The following is an 18,312-nucleotide window of genomic DNA, read 5'->3' on the forward strand; positions in this document are numbered from 1 at the left end:
AGACCAGAGTCAACGATAAGTTCAGAATGGAGTAAAATGAAATTGATGAAAAACAGAAGAGGAAAAATGAGACTATTTACAAACTACAGCCGTTGGAAGATGATTTCAGTGTGAGCAGGGTTGAATTCCCAGAGCACAGGGCTGGAAGGGAGAGGGAGACATTTTTCACCCTTACACAGCCTCCAGAGGAAACTCACCACTGCAGGTGCAGCAGTAGCATGAGCTGTTATAGCCACCTCAGGAGCATCACCGTGCGTGAGCACATCTCCCTTCCCACATTAAGGCTCAACCACACAGCTAATCACAATTCAACGCATCATCTTCACATAGTGTCATTAGAGCACAACTGTAGAATGGATTCAGGCAGTGGCTGAAATCAAAAAGATGCCGTCCTGTACTTCGGCCTGGCTCCCATGACAGAGTTTACCTCTGTGATGTCACAGGGACATGAATATACCCTGAGCTAAACAGGAAGGTCAGAGGTGAAAGCAGGGTTCACAGGCTGAGAGGTGGCACCCTGGTAACGGCATAAACATCGAGAAAGAACACCAGAACACTGATTCATGCACTAGTCCAACAGAGTTCTCCTTTATGGGCAATACTTAGCCAGAAGCTTTAAAAGGTTTAATAGAACAGAGGAAGAATCCCAGTCCTCTTATCCTTCAAAAACAGGAGTAAGACAATTTCATGTTCAACTCATCAGTCCTGTGGGTTTCCAAAACAACCACTGTTCAATCGGAGGCTGAGGCAAATGTTTAGCTGTTGCCATTGGATACCCAAGAAAGGGGATGCAATAACCATTAACAACCTTTCTTTCAATCTACAGGATGCTCTGTGGGAATTATTGAAAATTACACAACAATTGCTAACAATTACTTTTTAATTTAAATGTTTTTTTAAACAAACTTATCTACTAACTTGCATCACCTAGAATGCTTTTCCTTCATTTTTTTCCTTCAGTGCTTTAATACCCGTTCTTATATTTACCGTTGGGATTATTGTGTGACTGCCAGTCCACTCGCTATCTAGGCTGCCAACTCTGTATGGAGAAGGTCACCAGACTAGCCCATAACTTTCATGTTAAGGCTAATTACAGGCACTCAGCCGGAAGTGGTGAAAGCAGGATCACATAACCTCTAATGCCAGGTCAGTATCAATAACGGTCATCAGACTACACCTTCTGATGTTTAGGACTCAGAACATCCTGAATGGAACCCATTAGGTTCTGGCAGAAGGAGGTTAAGTACATTTATTAGTGGCCTGATGGGTGTGGACGCTAGCTAAACAGTATCAGCCCGTGAATAAAGCACTCAAAGCAAAGTACAAAAGGAAATAACTACAAGAGAGAAGATACAGGTAGCAGCAGCCACATTTGATCTGGAAATGACGCAGGTCTGTGACGTAGCGAACAACAAGTGTAAGTGAACCAAAAAGCCACACTGGTCAGTATGGGAAAAGAAAAAAAACTCTGGAAAAGGTCGCATTTAGGACTTTCAAAATGATTTCGGCTTAATGTTACTTCAGCTTAATAATTACATTGATTTGCAAAGATCGCGCCTTTTATAGAGCTGTTAAGAGAACCTTCATTTTCTAATGAAACTTCACAGAAATTTTGGACAACCAGAAATTTCTAAATAAAAGTTCCTAATATGAGCTTGATGATAATGCGATACCTGCTCTACCCAATTTATGCTACCGTGCCTGAATCACAGCCAAGATGTGTGGTGTCTCAAATCCATTTTTAACCAGGCATGAGCATAAATGGAGCCGTAGGAGGAAGTTACATTACATGCCAGCAGGGATGTGTGGGGAATTTGTAGGACTGTGTGTGGCAACACCGTTCCTCCTCGTTAAACATGGGCAACAGCAGCAGACTGACAGACTGAAGTAGACGCCGTCGGGTCTAGTGAAAAGGATGATATGGATGAAGCCCTAACTGACAGCAAACACTAGTCATTTTCCCCAGACTGCACAGTTAACACATGACTACACGTACACACGTAATTTGTTGGAGTAGGAAGGTGTGTGAGGAATTCTCAGTAATCATAGCCTAGCACACATCTGCCTCAGCATGCATCACACACTTATACTCCAAATGCTTTAAAGAGAATAATTTAAGTAAAAATAAAGTGATAATAAATCAAGCTTTAATTAGGCCAACTATGTCCAAGCTCCTTAATGGTCACCCACCTCTTTATTTTGTTCTCTTCTATTCTTCATCTTTCATCCATCTCAGGCCAAACACAGGGAAATGCCAATATCAAAGCTAACCCAGTATGGGGGCATGATGTAGTGGCTGTCTGAATCTGGTCATACAGGCAGGTCCTGTGCAGAAAGCATTGCAGTGTCTGCTTGATGCCCCCCTCACCACAGAGTCCCACATGGTTGTTAGGAAATGGACAATGGAGTGTGGAGACAGCCACAGCTATTTGTAGTAAGTACACAAGTAAAAAAGAGGAAGATAGAGAGGCATTGAGGGGAAAATATTATATCTTGTCCTCTGTCCTCAGAAGAAAAGCTGCTTTGGTCAAGTTTCACCAAGTTAGCTAGCTATAGGCACAGATTGATTATCTCTAAGTGACCAAAGTTTTTGTCATGTTGAAATACAAATTAGAAATTTACTGGACGAAGGGATTGACAAAGATGCGTCTTATATGTAAATGTATATGAGCACACAGGCCATATTTTTGAATGAGACACAAGCAGGAAAAAAGTTGAACCTATTTGTGAATAAGCTAGGTCATGATACTCATGATGCTAGCTATTTACTTACAGCTTGCTAGTACATAACGGTATCTACACTAATATTATTTGCTTTCAATCAAAAAGCAAGTAACTTTAGTATAGATCAGGTTAATTTACTTTAACTAATCTATACTAGACAAAGTAAATTAAACTTGAGATAGCTTCCTCAAGCTAGCTTGAAGCCAGGATTCAGACAAAAGAAAAGGGGATAAAATAGCACAGCATGCATGACTGACTAGCTTCATACAGGTTGCGATCAGGCTTGTGATAAAACTGGCCCTCTTTTCAGTGCCAAATGCTGAGCGAAGCTTTGTTGACATTGTCCAAGGTTTGAGAAACTGTCAGGTGTGAAATGTGCAGAGCAAACTAATAACTTATCCGGGATCTTATTATTAAATAAGAACATCACCCTCTTTGAAGTTTTGTTCTTCACAATACCTGCCAAACTGTTTCAGTTTCAGTACAGGTCTGGGGTAGAATGCAGGCTGGTGTATGCAAATTTTAAAAGGCCAGAAATATTAACCGTAGCAAGTTTCAAGTTTGGTTTATTTGTCACATACATAGTCATACACAGTATAACTCGCAGTGAAATGGTTGACTAAGACCGTTATGTAACAGTCTAGAATTTTTGGAATTGGACCATTTTCGGACCACGCTTTGCTTGTGTGAACTTTACATTTGGAGGAGGTGAGGAGAGTTTGAGGTTCACTGTATATCAGTTATTTGTACCGAACTCTCCTTATTCAACTATGCCAAGGTAAATACGGTTTTCTATTCTATGGCACCTTTAACATGTAAATAACACTACAGACAGGAGCCTTTATGCTTCTTAAATAATCATCTATCTAACTAACTAAATACGTCAGTCAATGTAACACGCAAATGAGAATATTTCACTTGGTACCTGGTGACCCGAGACAGAGCACTTTATCAAAAGGTGGCAAAAACTAAAGAATGCAAATGTAACGGTTACACCAGAGACCAGGGTGAGCCACAAGCAAAGCAGGAATATGTCCTGTCCCACAGCAGGAAGAGAGTGCATGCCAAGGCTGAAATGAAACCAAGATAACACAGGGGAATCTGTATCACTTTACTGAACGAAACCAACACTGTGATAATTCATGCAATATTGTATGGACAGGACTACTGTTGTCATTGGATATTCTAAATGTGATTATATAATGAAATTGTAAAGAAAAAAAAAAGAAAAAAACTGTCATTCAATTGTGAAAATTAATATTAGGACAACAAAGGGGCCTAAAGGGGAAATATAGAGGGGAAAACAAACTCGCGGAGTTCTCGTGTGAGCCTGACGCACTTAAAGCACTGCATAACAGACAGGAGTTACACTTCACTTTCACTGATTGAAAAATGGAATGTAGGTCAAGCAGAAACAATCAAATAACACAACAACAACGGCGTGGTAATGGTTGCGGGGTTTTCATACTCCAACTCTGCTGCAGAGAGAGTGATCTGCACTCTAAAAGTCTGGGAATACTTTGGACTTTGGTCAAATTTGTGGAACCTAGAGTTCAAATTGTACACTATGTAAGATGTTTAAGGTACACTTAGCCTGCCAATCCAGCACTACCAACCTGAGGGCACATCTTAAAAATGAGCAAGATCTGATGTCCGACAGTCCACGCAAACAGCCATGTCTCGATTCATGCTGTACACTGCCCATCACAAGCTCACCGACTGCAGTAGAAGAAGGCCTGCATGAAGAAAGCACGTTCATATACAAGGACATGAGACCAATCAATATAGTTGATGGGACAGGCTTTAGACAGTTCTGTAAGGATTTGGGACTAGGATAATGTATCCCTAGCAGTTGATTTTTAATGATAAAAGCTTCAGAGCTATATAAACATAACACAAACACACATGGTAAATGAACAGACTTATTATACCTAAGACACTACAAGCTACAGGAAGCAGCTGCATGTATGAGCATCACGTGTGACCTTCTCTTCTGGGTGAATAACATCACTCCACTGAACACTGATACGAACCAGCAACGTGACAAAGCGCTGTGACATTTTGTTGCTCTGGCAAAAGCTCTGGGCTTATCGTCACAGTCAAGGTGCATACCACTGACTCAGGGTCCTGTAAGGGGGTATGTGGGTGGGTGTGTGGGTGTGTGTGTGTGTGTGACATCCCCTATTTAAAGTACACGTACACACACACACTCCTGAGAGAAGACCACATGAACAGCAAAGACTGCATGAACAGACAGATGATGGCGGTTTGCCCATGTCCACATATTGAGAAAGTTTCACTCTGAGGAAAACAACGCTCCCACCAAAAAGGTAGAACCTTTGCCTTCACTGTTCTCTCCAGGCCAACCCACCCCCACTCCATATCCTTCAGCTGAGACCAACCATCCCCCATGCCATACGCCTTTAAAGTGACTATGCAGTTTCTACATCACTCTACTGTTTATGTTAACCACTCTGGACTAAAAAGACTGAAAGCCATATGACAAAAGGACATCATCTTAAACTTAAGGGTTACAGTTATACAGCAGGTCCAAAAAACTATATTTAAGTCACAAACCGATGGAGGGATTCACATAAAGAAAGAGTGAAAACAGTGGAAAGGCCCTTGGCTAGTAAACACATTTCCTGCAGGACTACTGAGAAAAAAATTTAAATGTCTTTTTGCGAAGGCTACTTCTTTTGTTCCAGACCAGACAGCAACAACATAAGCAGCTGTCAGACAGCAGACTAACTAACGCAGGGATCCTGACTTTGTCGGCACAGTGGTGATCGTCTAACGTGGAATTACATCGCTACCTTAGTATTAGGCTGGGAATATTACTGCGCTAAAGGCATGAGATCGACATGCAAAGAGAAGTGCTTTTGTCACTCACCAACACAATCAAGGTCATGGTTCAATCCCCAGGTTACACACACACACACACACACACATCAGCATGACTGTAAGTCCCTTAAAATAAGGCACATCAGATGGCCATCACAGCCTTTTGTAAATCAAATAGCGCTTTTCACTCTGCAGTTTATGTGCAATTGAGCAAAAGAGTTGCCTTGGATTTGGATTATAATGCAACACAGCTGAACATGGCTTCGCTGACAAACACACTGAGGTGGACATCTGCTCTAACTAGTCCCTCAGACAGCCCAGCCACTTGTGAGGGAGACACTTACTGGTCCTTACCAGGCTTCATCTCAGTCACTGCAAGGGTCAGGTAAGAAGTTGGAGAATGAAAACATGGACATAAACCCTTGTGCTGGGTTTCATCGTCAGGTCATGACTCTTCTCTCCACAGAGCCGTTGAGTAGTAGTTCATAACAGGACCAAATCACAAAGCCGGCCTCTGTTTATTATTAAATTCCTGCAAATAATTTGTCTTTGCAGCATGCCATTTAATTAGGCCTGTGTGTAAAGCGGTGGGGGGTTAGCTCCAGCACTGAAGGAGGGGACAGTACAGATAACATCATGCCAAACACAAGGCTCCTCTCTTAGACATAAGAGGTCACATATCAGATTCACACCGGTGGGTGAAAGACAAAGTGTGATTTGGCCTGAGTGAGCAGACAGAAAGTACAGGCCTTGAGCCTGAGTGAGCAGACAGACAAAGCACGGGCCTTGAGCCCGAGTAAGCGGATTTGTGCCAGAGCAACACTACACGCTGCTCATAACTGCAGGCTGTGTTTCTCTCCAGCTATCTTTTTCCTTTCCGGATTTCTCTCCTCTCTCTGCTTCAGCGTCTGAATCGAAAAGCAGATTACAGCTCTGAAAACTGGAAACAATTATGCCTTACAGTGAGCGAGAGAGGGAGAGAGAGAGGGAAAAGTGACAAAGTTGTATTCTATCTGAAAGGAGTGGGGCCTGTTTGGAGTGCTAGGAATTTCTGCTCATATTAGCAAAGTTGGAGACTGGAGTTGGAGGCCACGCTGCCCAGTACACTGCCTGCGGGACAAAGCACACCTTTGAGCAGATGAGGAGAGTTTGGCTTATGCCAACCTTTTCCTCGTCACTCTAAAAATAAGGATCATGTGCATGTCATTCCGTTAACGTTGGCTCTGTATTCTCAACACAGCAGTTTCAAACAGTGATTTTACAGACCAGAAATTATATGTTGTATGAAGTGTATTAAATAATAAAAATTGAAAGCATTTTAGACATTACAAAAATATTATTGAAGGAATAAAAAAAAAATAATAATAATAATAATAAAAAAAGAGACCAAATGTGAATTCACAGCCCAGAAATACATTCAATACATACTTCATTATACTCATTCAAAACAAACCAAATGATGGCAAACAATAAATTCACCTTCACTCTGAGCACAGCCATATGACCACACATAACTCAGGCTTCAAATACAACTAGGACAGAGAGCCTGGAGATATGTGCTCAGAATACAAATGAATAAAGGGGGAGGCCATGCATGCGCTCTCGCTCTCGCTCTCTCTCTCTCTCTCAGATGTAAACAGAATACCAAAAAAACCTTAATGGACCCACTAACAAAAGTTTCAGTAAAGTAATCTGTGTTAGGGTAAAACACAAATTAATCTGTTATTTTATACAGTTATATATAAAATAACCTGTCAGATTTAAACATAGTTATCAACTGCCCTACTTTTATAAACAAGATTTGAGGACAATCACTTTCATATACATACATATTCAGATCAAAACACCACACTTGACTTAATTATACTGAAAATACAGTTTCAAGCATGACATAATGCTGAACTATTCGTAGAGTTACGAACCCGACCTTGCAAAATCAGAATGAATAAAGGTGAAACTGTCAGTGATCTGGAAAAGGGTACTGAAAATAAGTAAAGATCTGAAAGAGTCATTATCTGAACTGGTCACTTCTTTCATATGTTTACTTTTAGCAAATGTGGCATCACAGTGAAAGCCCCCAAAGAAACCTTCTGTGTAAACCTCTGTATGTACGTCACACAGCAATAGTGCTCTAAGCAGTTTAATAAACAGCAAGTAACGCCTGTTCCTCACTATAAGACGTTTGTTAGATATCATTGAGCCGTTTATTGCCTGTGTCCAGCACAATACTGCATTACTTGATGAGTCAAGGGAATTTTAGTTTTATGGGTTTTTTTTTTTTACCTTGGGTCAGGTAACTTCTTAGGGTAGAAAGATGTGTTGCAAAAAACTAAACTTCAAGGCCAAGTTAATTAATCTCAAAACAAACCAAAAGAAAAATATACAGAAATGAAAAAACTAAAGTTGGCACACCTTTAAGATTTAGTCTAAGATTTAGACACCAAAGCATTAAATCAACACAAACGTTATAATCTGTGTGTGTGTACATATATATACAAAAATTATATATATTATATTATATATATATATTTTTTTATATATAAAAAGATGTAACATCAGGGAATTCTTAGGAACTTTCTTGTTGCTCCCTGCAAATATTTTGGTCAAATGCAAGATACTTTAGCCTGCATGGTTTGCCTCACCTGTGAGAATAATATAGGTTACTGTTGGCACACATTTTGTAGATGGTTAAAGTGGTTATGTAAACTGATTTGGGAGACAGCTGAGCTCATTAACGAAATAAAAACGAATGAAAAAGACGCACACACGATAATACGATAGATAACAACAATAATAAAATAATGCTTGTGAAAACATTCCAGAAAATGTTAAACGCCCGCTTTCTACTTAAATCTAAGATTGCATTACCTAGCTAGTTAGCTACTTAGCCAATTTAAATCTACTGTTCTAAACCCTGTCATTGGTTTACGACATCAATTATCCACCCTATAACCCAACCTTGCTGCACTAAAGCTATATTTTAACCATCTAGCTTTTGACCAGCTGTCTAAGATAACAAGAATAAGCAGCAGGCATACCCCAGATTTCCTTCGCTAGCTAGGTTAGCTAACTGTCGTTTTACAATCGCTAGCGTCCTGCATCATAAGAAATCAAACCCACACGTTGAGCGCACAGCAGTAGTGGCTCTCTTCAGTAACATCTTCAGCTAACTAGATACCGTCATTCCACAGTAGTTAAACAAGAACAAAAAAAAAGTTCACGGTCGTTCACTGGAAAACTACTCGTACTTTGCAGACGACAAACGACATTACGAAAGAATAAACAGCGCATCTGTTTTTCGAAATGTATGTGACACGCTCAGTAAGCTAGGATAGCTAACCTAGCAAGCTAACGCTGGCTAAGATGTCTAACGTTGTTGAAGATTGTAGGCAGGCCACCAAAATTTGACATTTGAGCGTCAAAGACAGATCACTATAGCGAGCAAACGCCGCGCTAAAACAGAGCGATAAGTAAGACACCCGAGCTGTGCGGCTAGCGACAGCGGGACGGTCTGACTCACCAGCACAGGAGAGCTACACTGAGGTAAACCCACTTCATTATCTCCCCGCCGGGACCAACATCCTCGCCTTCTCCGGGTCGTCCTCGGCTACGTTTGATACACGAATCTCCTCCAAAGCATAAACACAGAGGTAGGAGAGTGAGTGTGTGTAGGTGTGTGTGCGTGCACGTCACGCTTCAGAACAAACTGGTTTAACGGCCGTCAGCTTCGCCGCTCGCGAGCTCCGAACAGCCTCTACCTTTCTGACTCCGTTGCTGCGGCTCTGGCTCGCGAGCGCTTCACGGACGATTAACGACCGTCGGCCAATAGGGACTCGCCTGCGCCGCTGCGCCACGCCCACGCCGCCGCTGCGCCACGCCCACGCTGTAGATGAGTTGGAGGTTTTGTCGTCGGACGCATCACCGCCAGCGATGAGCACATTTCAACCGTGCTTGAGCGATATTTAAACACGCAGTCCATACTAAACCAATGAATTAAGACGTAACTGAAGGACTAGTCTCCTTGTCCTCGTTCATCTATCCTCTGTAATATTAATATTAATTGTAATAACCTTTAAACTATGAGTTTTCAAGTTCAAGAAGAGAATAAATTTCGTATAAATCTATGTGACGTTTGACAGTGTTTAGAAATGTTTTTTCTTTCCTAGATGGAAAATATGTTATCGATAACCTTATCTGTCTGTTGTACTGAACACACAATCATGCTTTTGGCTCTCAGGTGAGGAAGCGCCAGGCTGGAGACTTCATATCCCTAAATGCAACACGTTGGGATTGTCGAGTTAGTTGCCTGTGCGAATTAGTTGTCTTTATAAATATTTGTTTTACTTAATATTTTAAATTATAAAGACGTTTTTCTTCGACAATCCAGAACACTTTCTTAACCCAGAACAAATTAGAATATATCTCCTTCTTAATAAAAATAATGTTCCGTTTCATATGGCGGGGTCCTAAAGTCACAGCATTACCAGCTCGTGTCCTGAGAAGTTTGTGGAACTTTTTTCGCTTTGAGAAAGTTCTCCTTGGGTTAAACAGGAGTCTTTTCAGTGGCCTTTCTTTGAACCTTTTGTTTTGGTTAGAGGGACAATGTGGCCGACGGTGGTGTTCTCGCTGTTTGTGCAGTGGTCTGTGGGCGCCGGCGCCTTCACGCAATCCCTGGACAGCGACTTCACCTTCGCCTTACCCGCGGGACGAAAGGAGTGTTTTTACCAGACCATGGAGAAAGACGCCTCCCTGGAGATTGAATATCAGGTCACCGAACTCCCCGTGTCCTTATCGGGCTTAACGCAGCTTTTGACCGCTTATAACGCTGGTTATAAGGGTCTGCTTTAACCAGACCCTCGCCCCGAGGTTCTCGGGTTGTGTGTTGCGCAGGGCTGTTGGTTATTTCGCAGTCACCAGTAAGGCTCAGCTGGATCAGATTTGCCAGGTGTTGGACTTCGGCCACGCACATTTTGGTACTGCAAATGAGGATAGACGTTGCTGTGTGGTCTGCCTGAATCTGGTCCATGTCTATGCTGTAGCACTTTTGATGAAACTCTTTTGGCGCTGACTCTGAAAGATGCTATTTTGCAAATTCAGCTTTAATATATCTGAGTTTTGAACACGATAGACTCAAATGCTAACCGAGTTTGAACTGAATACTATTACGATTGCCTTGTATTTATATAACGCAGCAAGCAACTGCAAAATCACTTTGCTTCAGTTAAGTATTTATTTGACAAATGTAATAACAGTTTTTACATTAGTGAGTCCAGCAAAGCGCATACTTGTGGCACAATCACACAATTTCAATCAAATGTTGAAAGAAAGTAGGCAAAGTGTCACTGTGCTGCACTGTGGTCTTTTCTTCTGGGACAAGATCCTTTGCAGATTAGTGTCCAAACTGGGGTGGGAGCTAGACACAGCAGTGTGTGTGGTGGGCTCAGGGCCATAAAGACAAAACGGTATAGAAACGAAGATATGTGGCTTTGCAAGTTGAGCGAGTATGTCCTCCTTATTCAGTGTATTTCTGTAAGGAGTGCTCGGACTACAGAATGTTTGAATGCAGGTTTGTTGGAGTTGGAACACTTGTCTGAGGATGTGCATTGTTTCCTGACACTGTGATGGATGTTGTTGGATCTCCAGGTTCTGGACGGGGCCGGTCTGGATGTGGATTTCTACCTGTATTCTCCCAGCGGCCATGTGCTGTTCTCTGACTTTAGGAAGTCTGACGGAGTTCACACGTAGGGCTAACACCCACAGCTCCCCTTCACACATGCTTTCTCCCCGAAGAATATGCCCGCGCTGTTATACACTAGATATTCTGATGCCTTGATTCATTTGTTTCAGAGCGGAAACGGAGGCGGGCGACTACATGTTCTGCTTCGATAACTCCTTCAGCACGTTGTCTGAGAAGGTTATCTTCTTTGAGCTGATTCTGGACAACATGGGCGAAGGAGAGGACTCCGAAGACTGGAAAGAGTACATGCAGGGCGCCGACATGCTAGACTTGAAACTGGAGGACATCATGGTAAGGGGCTGGTGCTCGTGTTACGGACTCGATTGAGGCGGGGAAGGTCCAGTCGCTGTCAGTTTGGTTTGTGCTCAGACCCTGTGCAATTGAGCACAGCTGGTTTGCCTGTGAATGATATAACTGGTTAAGTGCCAGTTATGTGCTGTTATATGCTGATTTAGAGCCTGTGTATCAGCTGCAGAGTGGTTGTCCGTCTAATGTAAAGCATTTGTGGCATCCCAGCATGCATCACAAGGCAGGTGTGATCCAGCGTGAGACTGACATGTTGGTATGGGGCGCTTTTGTACTAGAGTGGAAGAACCTGTGTGTGGTTTATGAGCACAACCATTGCTTCCATTCACAGAGCTGGAAAGAGTTCCCAGATTCAATATTAGTTTCAGGAAGTTCAGAATTTAAACTACAGCTGTGCAGGAAGTGCTTCCACTGGGACAAAGTGCAATGGGACCACCGTTTACGTGACCACCCTCTAGGGGGATGGGGGCTGGAGTATGTGTAGGTGTTGGGGGTGGGCATTTGAGTGCACATGCAGTTATATCAATAGCACAGCATTGTGTGTCTGGAGTAATTATTTGAAATTACTTCATTTCTAAAGGAACAATAACAAATTATAGCTGTCTGGGAAGAACAGGGCAAGGCAAACATATGTTACACAGTTCTGCCAGATTAACATGAAATGGTGAATGAGTGTGAAGGTGTTCTTCGCTTTTTTCAATCTTCCGCTCTTTCACGACCCTCCGTCTCCGTGTCTGTCTCGCTCCGTATGTGGCTGTGTTCCCCAGGACTCGATAAACGGCGTGAAGGCTCGCCTGGGGAAGAGTCTCCAGATCCAGACCGTGCTGAGAGCCTTTGAGGCTCGCGACCGAAACCTGCAGGAGAGCAACTACGAGCGGGTAAACGTCTGGTCCTGCACCAACATGGTGGTGATGGTCCTCGTGTCCTGTATCCAGGTCTACCTGCTGAGGAGTCTCTTCGACGACAAGAGGAAAACGCGCACGTGAGCTTAGCGGAGCCCTCCCGGACACACTAAAGCTCAGGGAGAAATGAAAACACCCACCCTCATTCAGGACTGAACTCAACTCCTTAATTCCTCTCACTGTCCACTTATGTTCTACTGAAGACAATCGATTTTCCTGCACAGGCTGAGCTGAGGACAACCCAACATAAGAGACTTGCAACCCTATGCTGCTACGTCGTAGAGACATCACGTGAAGCCCGGCGCTTGGTGGGGGGATTTTTTTTTTTAAACAGGCGCAAAGAATTAATGAATGGATATTTTTGGATTTTTCTATGATGCCAATTTTGTAGTGAAAATTCATTAAGCCATTAACTGTAGAAACCTTTTCAGGCACTGAGACAGATCACTTTGGTTGCTTGTTTTCCTTTGTCAAAGCCTTGAGTTTAATTTTAGGAACCTGAACTAAAACATGGAGAAATTTCATATCTGGCTTGCATTAACATTTTCCCCATAGTTCTGAAAGCCCGTTCACCATGATCACTGGGCTACTCTGGTACCAGATCCTGGTACTGTATTTGTTTGGCCTAGTTTTCTTGTGTGAAACGGCTCTGCATTTTATCTGCGCTGTGACTCTGATACAGACAGACAGTCTGCCGTGACGTTTTCTCTCTCGACCTTGCCTGTGGATACCACCAGCCATTCTTTAGCAAATTTTTCCTAGGTCACATGCCTTTCTCCGAGAACTCCACAGCATGCAGTGTGCCCCAGCTGGGCGTGGGAGACTGGGACAGCACGGAGGGCAGCCTTTGGCTCCCGCTCGGGAGTAACGGCCTCCTGCCGCAGGCTAGGGCTCCGGAATGCGTGACCCAGAAGCCGAAAACGGTTCCGGTGCTGGCAGCCTTTGCAGACAGCAGACCAGGGCAGAGTCACCTGGGCCTCTGGGATGGATTGGCGACCTCCTTCACCCTGTCATTCTGTGTACAGTACGGGTGTGGTGAAGCTTAGCCAAGGCCTAGATGTGTGTGTTGAGGACCATGTGTCGTGGATGGGATGATGGGTTAACCCGTCTTTAGTGTGCGTCACCTTGCCTCCGCTCAACCACACCTAGAATAAGTGTGGCAGGCCTCCTGATATTTCTATAGCATAATTACACCAACTGGCCTTTTCTCATTAATAGGAAACCTGGAGGGGTAAGAAGTGATTTGTGTACATTTTACATGCTAAGGTCTTGTTTACAAGGTTTACTTTTTTTCCAAAACCAATTTGATATTCTAATTGATTCACATTAATGAAATGTTAAATTATTATGCCAATTATGTTTAGTCTAATTTAGACTCTTTTAAGGTTGTTGGTTATTTTTGGTTTGTTTTTTTAATTTGTAATTTCTGCCATGTGAAGTGCAAACGGATCTTTGGCAACTGGAGAGAAAGCATGCATCCCAAGTGTCTGAAATTTTTTTGACAGCATTTGTGGCTTAATATCGCCACCTTGTGGGGGTCTGTGGTAAGAGCTTCCTAAACCATGTAAAGCATGAAGGTGTTATTTTAGCATAGTACCCAGTGACGTTTCTAATGTGCTTTTGGCATCTTGACAAATTTCAGATTCTATTCCTAAAATAGTGTTATCTTTGAAAATGGTTCTGCACCATAACCCTTTTATGTTCATTTTCCCTATGCAATCTGAGTAAAATATTTACATTTAGGTCATTTGGCCGTATCAAACCAACAGTCAGCAGAAACATCCAGTCAGCTTTCCCACTGCTCAATGTGACTGTCAGTTAAAAGTAGTGGATACATATGTGCAAGTGTATAACACTCTGAAGCTGTGTCACACATACTAAAGACATTAAAACTATATTTATAATACAATATACCTTGTGGTGTATTTAATTTTCTGTTATAACTTGTATCATGAAGCAAGTTTAAATACAGGTCACTGCCAACGCATTAAACATAGAAGAGGTGTTGGTTGCACTGGGTCCAGATGGATCAGGTCCTCGCTGGCCGTCAGCAGTGCTGGATAGCTGAGCACATCTTAAAAGCAGAGCCAGGGCCCACCACAGCACACAGTGGCTTCAGACTAGAAGAAAATTACATCACGAAGCTGACATGTTCAAACTAAGAACACTAGGAGATTCGCAAAGCAGCACATGCCGGTGTACAAATAGGAAGCTGAATTCTCTAGCTGCCCCTGAGCCTCGCTTAATGTAACGTGAACATAATTCGAGACCTCATCTTTAATTCCAAAATTCACACAATATAGACAGAGCTTTGGCACAATCTCGATTTATGTCCTATGTGTTTGTTTCCTGTGTGGAGGTCCTGACTGATTGGCCTTGATGTTACAGATTAGGGGCTTGTGTAGGACAGGCGCAGGAAACCTGCCAGTCTGGTGCTGGGAACACAGCCAGTTTGCCCTGGTTTACATGGTACTGACAAAAAAAAACACAATATATAAATATGTAGTTTAATCAGGTGATCCTTTGAGGTTTCTACAAGGATAGTTTTGTTAAACAATTAACAAAGTAAAAATATAAATGAAAGAAAGCCAACATAGTATCTGATAAATGCACTTATCCTTTTTATTTTCATGTATTCTTATTTATATCTTTTTTTACACTGAGATCAAGTGTAATGTAACGGAGAAGGCTTTGTGTCTCCTGTAAGAAGGTAGAACACTCTGAGGGTACATTTGGTCCAAAAAGGTCCAGCAGATGGTCCACGCGTGTTTACCCCAGGGCATAATAATTCAGATCAAAACTTTACTTGCTTTTCAGTTACTACTTCCCTGGGCTCCACATTTTGAGTGATGATCCATATCTCGTCTCCCTTGAGATACAGACCACCTGCGTATTTCAGAGTGAAAGTAAAATATTTTTTCATGCTAGGAGGTTTAATTATCGCCACATACCGCCGTCCTCCAGCAGAGGGCGCACGGAATATTCGTCACTTCCGGGAATCCTAATGGCGAGCCGTAATCTGCACTAAAGGAATATCTGATTTGGTAGGTATCGATTTTAAGCATTATTTATAATATCCTTTATCTGCTAGTCTGTTATATTTATATTAATAAGAACTGTAGTGCTGTGTGTGTGTAACTGTTGTGTGTGTGTATGTTTGTTTGTGTGTGTGTATGTGTGTGTTTAACAACCATGCTAGCACAGCTGCCTTAGCAAAGGCGAAACGGCAAGCCCTGCTTCACCCCTTTAGGCTCCTTTTCACAATTTACCTCAAAATTAAAAGTTACATTACTGTTCTTTTCTCTTTAACACACGACAGGGATGTCAGTTTCAGACCAGCGGTAGCTCTTCGTCGTGTCCTGGTCTGGCTAAAGGCTTCCCAGCGTGTCCTTATCTGGTCGATGGGCGCAAACAGCGGCCCGGGCGCGTCCCCGTGCGCGTCCCCAGTCGGTCCGTGGCGCAAGGTCCTGTACGCGCGCCAGCCGTTCCCCGACAACCACGTGGACCGCCGCTTCCTGGAGGAGCTCAGACGCAACATCCGAGTCCGTCAGTACCGTTACTGGGCGGTGGTCCGCGAAACGGGCCTGGTTGCCCAGCAGGTGTCTTGCGTGGCAGTGTTCATCACCTTGTGGTCTTGCATGGACCAAGGGCGCCTGGGCCCGTCTGTGCTGCTGTGGGCCGCCACCGGCTGCGCCCTGCCGGGCTACGGACTCTACGAGATGCTGGGAGGGAAGGACAGGGAGCGCCCCCGCCTGGCCGACCTGCAGAGCGCAGCCGTGTTTCTGGCCTTCACCTTCGGCTTCTCCCCCGTGCTGAAGACGCTGACCGAGTCGGTCAGCACGGACACTGTGTACGCCATGTCCGCGGTGATGCTCCTGGCCCACCTACTGTCCTTCCCCTACACGCAGCCCAGTCCCCCCGGCAGCCTGTCCCTCAACGCAGCGCTCTTTGCCTCGGTGTGCCTGGCCTCGCGGCTGCCTGGTGCGCTACACACCTTCGCCATGCTCAGCTGGGCCTTGCTTGTGTTCGCCCTGTGGCCCTGCCTGTTGCATCGCCTCAGGGAGCAGGCCGAGTGGAGTTTCCCTTGGGCAGCAGGACTGGTGTGCGCAGGCGGGGTTGGAGGACTGGGTGCCGTCTGGCCCGGAGGGGCTCTCTTGCTGTCTCTGGCGCTGCTGGTGCTGACTTTAGCCTGTCCGCTGCTCCTGGTGTGTCTACAGCGGCACAAGGATAACATTCACGGCCCTTGGGATGAGGCAGAGATTAGAGAGGACCTGTCACGTTTTCTGAGCTAAGGAGACGTGAAAATAAGAGAATGGAATTTATTTTTAAAGCATCATCTATTTTTTAAATTAAATATTGCACATTTTAGGACGCTGAGGAAGGGAGCTGTTAATTTTGAAAGTTTTGCACTTTGATATAGAACTCAGGGAAAATACAGCTGTTATGACCTGACGGTTCTACAACGCTCGCATCGGTTAATGAACTGTATTGACTAAATATACTTATTTGTACCTTTTAGTGGTTTGGCTAATTGTGAACAACTGGAACAGTATTTTAAAAATGAACAGTTACTATTAAAATAAATAGGTAAAATTATTTAAAGTTTTGTAATAACTTATTTATTTCTTGCTATTACGTGTAATAAAAGCTATTGATTAAGGTACCTGTGGCAAAAATATCTGAATAATTAATATCCAGGCTTGCGTTAATACGAACACTATCAGAACGTATATTGTCGACCTTCTAGTAATGGACCTAAAATGTTAACAGCACGGTTAGGTTTATAATAGCAATCGTTCAAAGACAAATTGACTCCGAATATTGTCGCATTGTCCACAAGATGGCGCTCACAGCCTGGCAGCCGCCTGTGTGCCGGGTGTGTGGCAGCGCTCTCCAGTTCTACCAGTGAGGCAGGCGGGACAGTGTTAAGGCACGTTATAAATGTCACAGTAAACGACTGACAGTAACATTAACGTTTAAATGTCAGTAAACTAATGACTAAGATTAATGTTATAAATGTCACAGTAAATGACTGACAGTAACATTAACGTTATGAATGTCAAACAAATGACAGTAACACTAACGTTATAAATGTCACAATAAACGACTAACATTAACGTAAATGTCACAGTAAACGACTGTAACAACGTTGTAAATGTCACAGTAAACGACTGTAACATTAACGTTATAAATGTCACAGTAAACGACTGACAGTGACATTAACGTTATGTCAGTAAACGACCGACAGTAACATTAAAGTTAGAAATGTCAGTAAACGACTGACAGTAACATTAACGTTGTAAATGTCAGTAAACGACTGACAGTAACATTAACGTTATAAATGTCAGTAAACGACTGACAGTAACGTTAACGATATAAATGTCACAGTAGGCAGGCTCATCAAACGTTAGTGGCTCCCTGTAATATACGACTGAAAACGATATCCATTTGTAAACGAGATTTGGACATTCGCAGAGTTACACGATCTCAAGTACAGAAACATTGTGAATATACATACCGATACAAATGTATGGCTCGTGACTCCATCACCTACAGAGGAGGGTGTTTGCCTGTCGTGTATGCTTTTATGAAGGAATATTTTATGAAGTATTAGCGTGGATGAAAGAGTATTTTATGAAGTACTTGCATGGATGGAAAACTTATCGTCAAAAAAGGGTTTAATTTGAGCTAAATATAACATTTCCGAAACATATTACAAAGCAGCGAGTTTCAATTGTTTTTCTAAAACTAACGCCCAGCAAAATTTCATATTATGAACTAAGACGAGGCTAAATAAAA

At 43.0% G+C, this 18,312-nt stretch overlaps 3 protein-coding genes and 1 long non-coding RNA gene across 10 annotated transcripts in view; 2 read left to right on the forward strand and 2 right to left on the reverse strand.

Annotated features, from left to right (window-relative positions):
• suco (SUN domain containing ossification factor) overlaps positions 1 to 9,369 on the reverse strand; it is a 41,884-nt gene extending 32,515 nt beyond the window's left edge. For 6 of the 7 annotated variants that reach the window (XM_081718120.1, XM_027026001.3, XM_027026000.3 and 3 more), the window contains exon 1: positions 9,089 to 9,368. Coding sequence is in view for 6 of the 7 variants with exons in the window: in XM_027026001.3 (XP_026881802.2) it covers positions 9,089 to 9,126 (38 nt within the window). In the remaining variant the exon portion in view is untranslated. Of the gene's footprint in view, positions 1 to 9,088 lie in introns of all 7 variants that reach the window. The other variant, XM_081718118.1, reaches the window with a different exon arrangement.
• LOC145658761 (uncharacterized) lies at positions 3,273 to 9,060 on the reverse strand. Its single transcript, XR_014124616.1, has 2 exons — positions 4,656 to 9,060; positions 3,273 to 4,460 (listed from the first exon to the last, which is right to left on the reverse strand). It is a non-coding gene; the product is annotated as an uncharacterized LOC145658761 (long non-coding RNA).
• Positions 9,370 to 10,025: 656 nt separating the features above from the next.
• tmed5 (transmembrane p24 trafficking protein 5) lies at positions 10,026 to 14,424 on the forward strand. Its single transcript, XM_027026019.3, has 4 exons — positions 10,026 to 10,335; positions 11,212 to 11,309; positions 11,416 to 11,596; positions 12,379 to 14,424. Exons 1-4 carry the CDS (start codon positions 10,171 to 10,173, stop codon positions 12,595 to 12,597), a joined length of 663 nt encoding a protein of 220 aa, XP_026881820.1. The 5' UTR covers positions 10,026 to 10,170; the 3' UTR covers positions 12,598 to 14,424.
• Positions 14,425 to 15,416: 992 nt separating this feature from the next.
• pigc (phosphatidylinositol glycan anchor biosynthesis, class C) lies at positions 15,417 to 17,176 on the forward strand. The gene is made up of 2 exons (XM_027025997.3): positions 15,417 to 15,557; positions 15,833 to 17,176. The coding sequence occupies exon 2, from the start codon at positions 15,915 to 15,917 to the stop codon at positions 16,803 to 16,805; it is 891 nt and encodes a 296-aa protein (XP_026881798.2). The 5' UTR covers positions 15,417 to 15,557; positions 15,833 to 15,914; the 3' UTR covers positions 16,806 to 17,176.
• Positions 17,177 to 18,312: the final 1,136 nt, after the last annotated feature.

Source organism: Electrophorus electricus, chromosome 7, assembly GCF_041902795.1.
Source record: "Electrophorus electricus isolate QZ-2024a chromosome 7, ASM4190279v1, whole genome shotgun sequence".
Classification (NCBI taxonomy): Eukaryota; Metazoa; Chordata; class Actinopteri; order Gymnotiformes; family Gymnotidae; genus Electrophorus; species Electrophorus electricus.

Excerpts from the sequence above, each read along its gene's own strand:
- pigc (XM_027025997.3), top strand. The coding sequence starts at position 15,915 with ATGGGCGCAAACAGCGGCCCGGGCGCGTCCCCGTGCGCGTCCCCAGTC.
- tmed5 (XM_027026019.3), top strand. The coding sequence starts at position 10,171 with ATGTGGCCGACGGTGGTGTTCTCGCTGTTTGTGCAGTGGTCTGTGGGC. Across the intron at positions 10,336-11,211 it reads CCCTGGAGATTGAATATCAG|GTTCTGGACGGGGCCGGTCT; the intron begins GTCACCGAACTC and ends TTGGATCTCCAG. Across the intron at positions 11,597-12,378 it reads TGAAACTGGAGGACATCATG|GACTCGATAAACGGCGTGAA; the intron begins GTAAGGGGCTGG and ends TGTGTTCCCCAG.